This window comes from Melitaea cinxia, chromosome 12 (assembly GCF_905220565.1).
Source record: "Melitaea cinxia chromosome 12, ilMelCinx1.1, whole genome shotgun sequence".
Taxonomy (NCBI): Eukaryota; Metazoa; Arthropoda; class Insecta; order Lepidoptera; family Nymphalidae; genus Melitaea; species Melitaea cinxia.
In genome coordinates this window covers 2,393,865-2,403,722 of record NC_059405.1, presented here as the reverse complement: position 1 = coordinate 2,403,722, position 9,858 = coordinate 2,393,865, and the positions used below count along the sequence as shown (strand labels likewise).

General features: G+C 32.1%; 2 protein-coding genes across 3 annotated transcripts; one reads left to right on the top strand and one right to left on the bottom strand.

Moving 5' to 3' along the window:
* Window positions 1-892: 892 nt before the first annotated feature.
* On the top strand, window positions 893-5,620 carry LOC123658594. Of its 2 annotated transcripts, none has more exons than XM_045593964.1 (4): window positions 893-1,124; window positions 2,914-3,131; window positions 3,360-3,872; window positions 4,477-5,620. In XM_045593964.1, exons 1-4 carry the CDS (start codon window positions 917-919, stop codon window positions 4,747-4,749), a joined length of 1,212 nt encoding a protein of 403 aa, XP_045449920.1. In that variant the 5' UTR covers window positions 893-916; the 3' UTR covers window positions 4,750-5,620. The 2 variants fall into 2 exon arrangements, with proteins under 2 accessions (XP_045449920.1, XP_045449921.1); XM_045593965.1 differs by having other exon boundaries at window positions 893-1,157.
* Window positions 5,621-8,966: 3,346 nt separating this feature from the next.
* Window positions 8,967-9,811, bottom strand: LOC123658215 (cytochrome c oxidase assembly factor 5). The gene is made up of 3 exons (XM_045593657.1): window positions 9,548-9,811; window positions 9,264-9,359; window positions 8,967-9,078 (listed from the first exon to the last, which is right to left on the bottom strand). The coding sequence occupies exons 1-3, from the start codon at window positions 9,653-9,655 to the stop codon at window positions 9,037-9,039; spliced, it is 246 nt and encodes an 81-aa protein (XP_045449613.1). The 5' UTR covers window positions 9,656-9,811; the 3' UTR covers window positions 8,967-9,036.
* Window positions 9,812-9,858: the final 47 nt, after the last annotated feature.

The window sequence follows — 9,858 nt, the reverse complement described above, 5'->3', positions numbered from 1 at the left end:
GAGTTGATGATTTGTTAAGTTTAAACAAAATTACACTTACAAAATAATTTATTTCAATTGATAGTGATGTAATTACAGAGAATTTACTAAAAATAAGGTTTTGCCTTTCAAAAAATTAGTATTTCATATAAATTCTGATTTAAATGTTGATTGACGTTTATAAAATTTACAATAAAGGTTTAAAACAAATTACAAAAATAATTGTAAGATGATCTAAATTCAAAATTTAATCTGAGCTGTATGCTCCGAAGTACTTATGAATTCTGGAAATAGGGTTTGATAAAATTAGTCCTTTGAGATATTGAAACTTAGTGTCGATATTAATATAAGAATGATCTAAATTACGAGCAATAAAGATTTTCAGTGCCATTACTTTAATTACTATAGCCTTACAATCCCTTAAAATGGATATAATAAGTACTTTAGTACGTCATTAATCCTCAGTTATAAATTCAGAAAAGGCAAAGCCTACTACGAATTTTTAGCTATAAATTTATAAAAAGTAGGCTTAATGTATAACTTCATTCGAAGTTTTTTTTTATTTTTTATATAATATAAGTTTGTTTGCTATTAAGGAGCGTTCCTAAAAGATTATACAAGGCTAAAGCAAATAGTTTTAACGTCATAAATTATTAGTATGAAAGTTTTCTTAGTGTATGCTTTGTAGGAACGTTTTTGGAAAACAAAATAACTTTATGCACTTTTAAAGCTAAGACGAAAAACAAAAACAAAAAGCCTAAAAAAACATCAATCAACTGATCATCTTGCACCTGCATTTAAAAACGACATGTACGTGCCAGACTTAGAGAAATTCTTGGCTATTACGAACTAAAGCTTAAAAAGAGACAAAAAAAAAACTAATTAGTGAGGAAATTAATGAGTGCGAGTAGGACAAACGCAGTGGCACGTGTCCAACATGAATTTGATGTTTCGGAAGAACTTCAGCACCGAGAAGACGGTCTCGAGTGGCGGTGGAGGGGGCAAGGCCAAGGGGGCGCTGGGAGCGGGCAGGAATGCGAAGCGACGGGACCGAGAGAGATACTCGTGTATGGAGGAACATCACTACAGAACGCACCTGTTCTTCTCAGCACCTAGGGCCAGTACGCAGTATAACGATGGCTCAGGTAACTCGGGAAGTAAGGATCATTGTTCCAATAGTGAGTGCGTGTGCAGTGTTACGGCTGACGTAAGTTTGTTTACTACGAGGATACGTCTGAACAGAAAATAACTAAGCTCGTACTATTGTTACTAAATCTTGTCAAACGTTATTCTAAATTGTGTTCTTTTTTTGGAAATTTTTGCTGTTTTTCGATGTTTAAAACGAATTTGCATGAATTATTTTAAATAATGAACCACTTACAACCTCTTGTATAACATTTCCAATATTTATTTGTTATCTGCGGGTATGTCTTAGATATCTATCTATGTATACTCTATAACAAACCAATTCTTGAAACCAAAGGGTTTTTAAAAGAAATAAATATTAGACTCGCATAAAGTTGGACTGATGAAAATTAAAGAAAAGATAATAACTTTTGAAACTCGTAATATATTTCATTTTCAAAGTTGAGACTTCTTGACGTTAGCCAAATTGAAAAATATTCTATAAATGAACCTAAGGCGGGATATTAATAGCTCTCGCGTTAGTCGAATTAGAACAGATTCAGACGCTTCACAAACTATGCTTTTCGTCTTGATATTTTCGATTTGCAGCTGAGTTGGGTAACTTAGGGGACATATTGGACAATCATAATAATAATAATAATACACTTTATTGTATACTATTTAGAGATAAAGAAAACGAAATAGTACAATTTATTAGATCCGTACAAAGGCGGTCTTATTTGCTAAAAGAGTGCCCTCTTCCTGGCATCCTTTGGTTATAGGACCAGGCATAGAAAAATGTTTACACGTATAACTAATGTAGAATGTAAAACAGTTCAATGATCTTTATTTTTATTCGTAATGAGCCATTAAAACAATATTCGGCAAGGTTATAATAGGCGTTGATACACAAACTAAATGATTTAATGTCAAATATTTTAACAAGACCCGCCCTTATTTAAGGTATAAAGCACGCAACGTCAACACGTGAAAGGTTATTTTGGGACAGAAGCGACGAGAAAGAATTTGTAATGTTTTCTATTATACATTAACATTTGGAAGTAATACAAAATTTATATTTGCATGTTAATTTTACGAAAATCTCGTAGAAATACTTCTATCTCAAAATTTCTAAGCCTTTTGGAATGGAATATATTTAAGAAAATAAAAACTACTATTGAATGTAGTAATACTATACCTCGTCTTTTGTCATAATAATGTTTACATAATTACTACATTAACTACCTTCAGATACAATCCATACCAATAATTACATAAAGGCTAATGATTTTATGTCAACACGAAGTCAATACCCATATAATATTTATATATCAATTGTGCACTCAACTCCTATTTTGTCATAGCTAAGTAGTATGTATCTTAGCTGAAGCCTTAGCATCACATAATCTGTCCTCCGAAATTCCAGAAGAGTCGACCCACCTCTTTGCTCAAGTCTTTAGTAATTTTTTTTACTTTATTATATTACAGCAGGAAATGAGGTAGAGCACAGCAAGAAATATCCTGCTCCAAATCTGGAGCAGCCCGACTGGGGAAGTACCTCGACCTTAAAGAAGATCACAGCTAAATAATACTGCTTTCAAGCATTATTAATTGTGTTGAGTAAGGTGACCAGAGCTCCTGGAGAGAGTTCGCAACACGTTTGCGTTGCTTGTAGTGTTACAGGCGTCTATAGGCTACGGTAATCGCTTACCATGTGAGCCGTACGCTTGTTTGCCGACCTAATTGTATAAAAAAATTTACACTACACTGTTTTATCCCTTTGTGAGCAAAATGTTTCTCGAATTCCAGAACGATGTGGCCCAGTCATCGGCGGTGGGACGGGGCCGGACCCGGAGCCCCCTCAGCCGCTGGTCACCAGGGAACCCACGGTGTCCCTCATGCGGTGGGAGAAGCCGGCGACCACAGAACGAAGGCGAACCGAACCGGTTTCCTTGGCCACGCTGGAACGAGACTGCTTCGTGATCCCTGCTCATGCTTTAGAGCGGTTCCTGCCTGATGGCGTCCCGGTGAGAATCAATAGTTTCCTAAAGTTCTTTATTTATTTAATGAGACTACAATTTGTCAAAACAAAACTATTCGACTATAAACATGGTTAGCAAAGATTCTATAATCCATTGCCAAAACTGAGATGAAAACCTATGTATCATTCATAAAATCATTTATATCATACATTTTAACTCAAAATATCTGCACAATTTGTTTGTTATTATTTAATCTCTCATACCACTTTTCAGTTACCTGTGCCCCCTCCCACGCCAGAGAAAGGAATGGCGACGAAGAATACCCAGAATTCGCTCAGTATTCTCGAAGTAGCCGATCCGAAACTTTGTATATTAGCACATTTAATGAGCCCCTTAGAACCGATAGAGCCTATACTAGAATCTCCACTTGCCAAACCGTTGATCAAACAAAAAACTGCCGCAGGAGAACTGTTGAATGACGTAGCTCATGCTAACACAGCCGTAGGAGGGATGTTGCTGGCTAATATGGAGAGGAACGCAGAATTTCCATTCATATCTTATTATGTGATAAATACAACGCAAACGGATCCATTACTGTTTTATAATAATATGAGAAGTGCCTCGCTGTCGAAGTTCGATCCGAAAACAATCAGATACTCCGCTGCTCATACGCTGGATCTGTATAGTGAAGTTGCGATGATATGCAGACCTCCGTTCAATGATCTCGCCGGTGGACCAAAGAAATCTCACACCCCTACTACGGGATTTATTATTAGTGTTTATAAGGTATTTCATTTAATAGTTTTTGTAACTACTGAAATAGTTATGCGTTTTAAAGGGAAACGAGAGTTCCACTATCACCTTGGAACATATAAAGCCGACCGATGGCGGGATAACCATCCAATTGCTGTTTTTGAAATACACAGGCCGAAGATTGGCAGCAGCGTCTTCGGTGCGACAAAGCCATCCCTGCGGTCACCAACCCATCTGCCCAGCGTGGTGACTATGGGCAACACACGTGTGTTCACGCCATTTTCGGCACGAATTTGTGGAAGCCTATGTCCAGCAGTGGACTGCGATAGGCTGACGTGATTGGCGGATATATTCCCTACTATGAGTAACGATCGCTGTCAGGTGTACATGATAACAACCGGCACCGACGGCTTAACGTGCTCTCTGAGGCACGGTGGGGAGACCCACAAGGACTGCACACACCCAGACCACGGCAAACACCCGTATGGCCAATACAAATGTTTGTCATGTGCGGGGATCGAACCCGCAATCGCCAGCGCAACAGGTATAATCCATGGCTGTGACCGTTGCGCCAACGCGGCGTCTAAAAAGTAAAAAGATTCTCAAACAAATCTAATTACATGTCAAATTCTTTCAGGTCTTCGAAGGTGATGACGGGGAACGTTTCGAAAAAAACTGGCTGTACTGGACCGGAGCTCGCATGATCTACCGTCATCTACCACATTCAGTGGGAATGAGAAAGATCGCTCTACACAAATCAGTTGCCGCACATGGCGACAAAATGTACTTATTAGTCTGCGAGTGTGCCAACTTGTTGGACGATTTGTCGGGCGCGGCCATGTTGATAACGGCTTTACGAGCTAGACTATGCGGTTACACGGGTCTCTACAGACCTATCCAAACATTCTAGTAGAAGGAGACAGACCCTAGCTGGTATTTTAGTTATAAGGTTTAAGGGAGCACCAATCAAGGATTCGAGCTTTGGTATGATCAAGTTATTTGGTTGGAAACAAGATGCGTCAGTTGGTTTGCGAGTGTGCCAACTTGTTGGACAACATATTTTCAAGTTAAAAGAGAAGGTTTAGGAAGTTTTTTAAGACTTGAGCTTTGGTATGTGCGTCAATTGAGGATCATTGGATTTAGAAATGCTGAATAGTATTTAGATTATTGCAGATTTAAGAAATTCTTATTGAAATTTCAAAGGTTTACGAATTGCTGTTGATTGTTTTGCGCCATTTTTTAGAATTAGTAAAAGATAAGAAATAATTTTGTAATGATAAATTATTTCTTCTCTAAATTTAAATATTCATAATATTGCGTTATAAGGAAAATATTCAATATAATGTTCAATAGAACTCAAATTAAAAAATACAGCTAAACTTACACTTGAAAAGTTATATTTACAACATTTATTTCAAATGCTATTTAAAACTTTGTCAAGTCTTCCATCTTTTGGGAATGAAAAAAGCAATTAAAACCAAATAATAGCCATCCGAATAATAAAAAAGTATAAACCAGTTTTAAAAAATTGAAATCAATATTTAGACGATATCACACGTAGGTATTATAATACCATATATGTGCAAATAATCAAAGAGGTTGTGTCTTTGTTTTTATTCGAAAAATATAGTTTGACCTATTAATCAATATATTATGTAACTATCTAAACAGTACTATTAACTTGGAAAGAAAACTACGAAAGTGTATGTAAAAAGTGACTTGGAAACAAGAATAAACTTTTTATAACATTTTAATACAGCGTACTACAATCTGTAAACATTTTAAACATATTTTATTAAGCCCCGTTCCTATATTCAGAAAACGATTGGTTTTGCTCGTAAGCAAAAATAGGAAAACCGTTATATTTGGAACACGACATATTCGAGTTTAACGGTTAAGTTTAACGGGTGAACATAACGAACCGTTTTCCTAATATAATAACCGGGTATTAATCCATGAAATTTTAACATCAAAATATCATGGTTTTAATTAAATATCACAACATATAGGATACCAGTAGTCCTATTTACATATCTCAGGAACATATCATTGAAACTTTTATTTTAATGACACCTAAAGTTTATTGACACTGTTGCACATATTCTCGTGCATTTTAGCCTTTTTTTCAAATATTTTTTAAATAAACAGCTTTTACTTAAATTTTGTGGATTATGAGATATGTTGTTACATTTTAAATTACCGATAATAAATAGCAGAAAGTAAAACTTACAAAAAATAGGGTTATTTCGAAAACGTTGTATGATTGATACCCTTAGGGGAACTAAGGTCAGCGTTACACTTGTACTGAAAATTAATAGCGTTATTTGTGAAGCTGAATTTATTTAATTGTATTAACAATTTGAACGTTCCTAGTTATTTTAGATTAATCGTAACGTTTAAGTTATTAAATAAAGATTTTTCTTATGTTTTAATTTCCAATTTGCATGACCGTTCTAAACGTTGGCTGAATGACGTAATTAGTATGTTATTACTTTAAAGTTGCGTTCTAAACCCTTTAAAGTTTATTTTTTCGGTTCCCCGTTAGGTATATTTAAATAAAAATTTGTCTATGGCCATACGTCATTTAATTGTTAGACTGAGATCTATAATTTACTGAACGGATCTCGGCCAAGTTGATTGGTTACAACGTATATAATTATGACTAAAATATATATATATATACATATATATATTGTATATATGTATTTAAATTAAATAATAATATTCGACGAATTTAATCTAAAATAAATTATAAATATGTTTTATTACATTTATTTTGTAATATTATTTTATAACAGTTTTTAATGTTATTGTTGGCTTACAAAAATATGTTGATTATTGTTAAAAATGTAATGTTTAATTTTTGGTAAGATTAATTGTAATCAATTATACTTATATAAAATAATTTGTAAATAAATAAACTTTTGTGTTATTTATAAGAATGTATTTATAACTATGATTTTTTGTATACCAAAGCTTATATATATTTAGTTGGCTAATTATATATAAAATTTTATGTAATTAGATTTAATTTAAAGAATCGAAAAATAATGAAAGTATTAAAAATTAAGTTATAAACAATGAATAATTAAATTATTCATAACAAATTATATACAATGTCTATTTAAAAGATTGTTATTGAATAAAATGAAGCTAAACTATAACTAAATAGGCTTTAAATGCACTTGTATTTTTGTGGTACAATATTAGAAGGCCTCTTTCACCGCTTGAGGAAAAAGTTTACTCTGCACATAAGTTACGAATAGACTAACTGCAGAAGGTATAATAGGTCAGTGGTATCTGTTTTTATTTAATTAATAAGCTACATCTTTTAGATAAATATTGGCAATTCATTGATGAAAAAAAAAAAACATATATCAAAGTTTTCTCTGCTGAATACCATCATCCGTCAAATAGCGTTATCCACAACCGGTGATACGATGTATAAAAACATATAAACCTATAACGTGTTTTGGGGTATTAACTAACAAAACACATAATACAGATTTTAAGGTATAAAGGTGTGTTCACATTTTAAAGATAGACAAAAAAATCTTATATAAATATAAGTTATTGTCTACATAGTTTAGATTTCTAAATCGTAGAAGGTTATCACGATAGTTAAAAAAAAATTCTTTAAATAAATCAAAATGGCACTAAAAGTTCAATTGATGCAACGCATTCGATTATTATTTGCTATGGTGCTAAAACTAGTCAATTTGATAATTAGCTAGAAATTACGGGGTTTGATGGTTTGTCGGAGTTATAACGAGTACAATCTACGAAATAATGCATATAAATATTTTAAGTAACCAGTATTACGAACAATCTTAATATCTATTATAGATAAGTTAAATACTTCACGTAATTAAGATATTTTATCTTTAAAACTTATGCGAGACTCCCTTTGCCAAGTATGCCTTCAAAATAGTAGTAAAAAAAAATTCGCAAATTAAAAATATGAGTTTCGCAACTTTATATATATAAACTTTAATTTAAATTTAAATTTAAAAAATTACAGCGCAATATATTAGTAAAATAGAGAATTGTATAACTGAATCAAGTAGATAAATTCATATAGTATAAATACATAATATATACACTGCCATTATTTTCTTAATAAATAAATTATGCACTATTATGAATCTTCGTCGCCTTAAGCCAATCAGTAGATCCATTAAAAAAAAAGTAAATCTCAAAGTAAACAAAATACTAGATTTAACACAGCTTTACTAACTGCTTTAAAATTGTACACCTCTATAAAAATGTTGGCTACAACACAAATGTCAACCTGTGCTCAGCCTATTACTATGGAGAGTGCTCAATATTTGTTATTAATTTTGGCAATAATCTTACGACCCATTGTCAGGTCGATTGTACCAATTTAGGTTTTAAGACCCATTAGAATAAATCATATTTAGCTTCAAAAGCTAGTTTTCAATATGGGCAAGGCTCTTACATATAGATATGTAAATTTCAACTATTTTTATAATAAAAATTCAAGTGCGAATAATGTGTTTTATTAAACCTTTACTTTATCCTAAAACATCCAGTGTCTACCTATTTATATTTATGATAGTCCAAAAATATCAATCCTGTAACTAAGTACGAGTACTTACTGGTTCTGCTATAATAAGTACAAGTAAACATACAGATATAGTCCTGGCAGCCTTGACCTTCCTCAGCAAGCAATTTAAAGTGCAAAAGAAATTTAAAAATAATAATAAGTCATACAAATGTCATAAATGGAAGGTTTTGAGAACAAAAAAATATTGGTAAAATGTGAGCAAAGTCTGTACAAAAATAGTATATTCACAAGAGAAATAATTTACCTATTATTAGCACATAAATTTTCAGTTTCTAACCAATACTAAAGTCAAAATGTAAATAGAAATGTTAGCGGCAAAGAATGATTAAAAACTTTTTATCCATTTTAGTATAGGTACACAAAGTTAGATATAATAGTAGAAAGTTTTATATGGTACTTAGAGAGTTTTATAGATTAAAGAGAAATTACCTATGAATATATAGCGACAAATAGTAAAGGGACTTCACATAGTGCATGGATAAACAAGATTTAGATATTATATTTACCCCTACCTTTATAAAAGAAAATCATGCAATAAATATTTTTTAAAACATTTATTGTAAATAACTATAATTAAAACATAACACTATTTCTATGTCTAACAATTAATTAATACCCTTTGTGACCTCTAAATCTTCTTCTATTGTCAAGCTGTAATAAAAAAATTAATTAATAAAATTTTTAGAAAATTAGACAAACTATTTTGTATTATAAAATATCCTTTTTATCATTTCATAATCTAAGCCGATTGTCATTGATATAGAAAACCAATATAAAATTTATTTTAAAATGTGACAATTATGATATCATATACATGTTATTCATAATACACTTACCAAGGAACGTTTACATTCAAAGAAACTTTGACGCAACTGCAAACACTCTGTTGGAACTAAACCGTCTTTCAGGCATTCACGTGGAGTTTTCTTTTCCTGAAAAATAGGTATTAAACAAGTTATAAATAATAACCCACCCAATGTAAGCATTATATTAATTAAATATACTGATACAATTTTGTTTAAGATAGAGGTTTTAAAATGATACGATTCAGTCAATAACATTCCACGGCTGGGCATAGGCCTCTTTCTTCATGTAGGAGAAGGTTTAAAAACGTCCTAACCTTTTTACAACAATCACTACTTAATAAACACATCTTCAAATCAGCGCGTATTCCAGCACAAGGCGATCGATCCGCTAAACCGACTTCATCAGGCCCAAAAGACAGCATATTTGTGATCACTTATTCAACAATATTTGTTTTATAAATATATTTTCTTGATCAAAATCTCAGTCAAAATCAAAATTGAGTTATTTTGACAGTGACTTCGTTCCGAAGTACGTGAAAATGTAATTGTCTTTCATGTATAACATTTATTTCACTAGGTACTTAAGTAAATTAAATTGAAATAATCTCTGAAATCATAAATATAT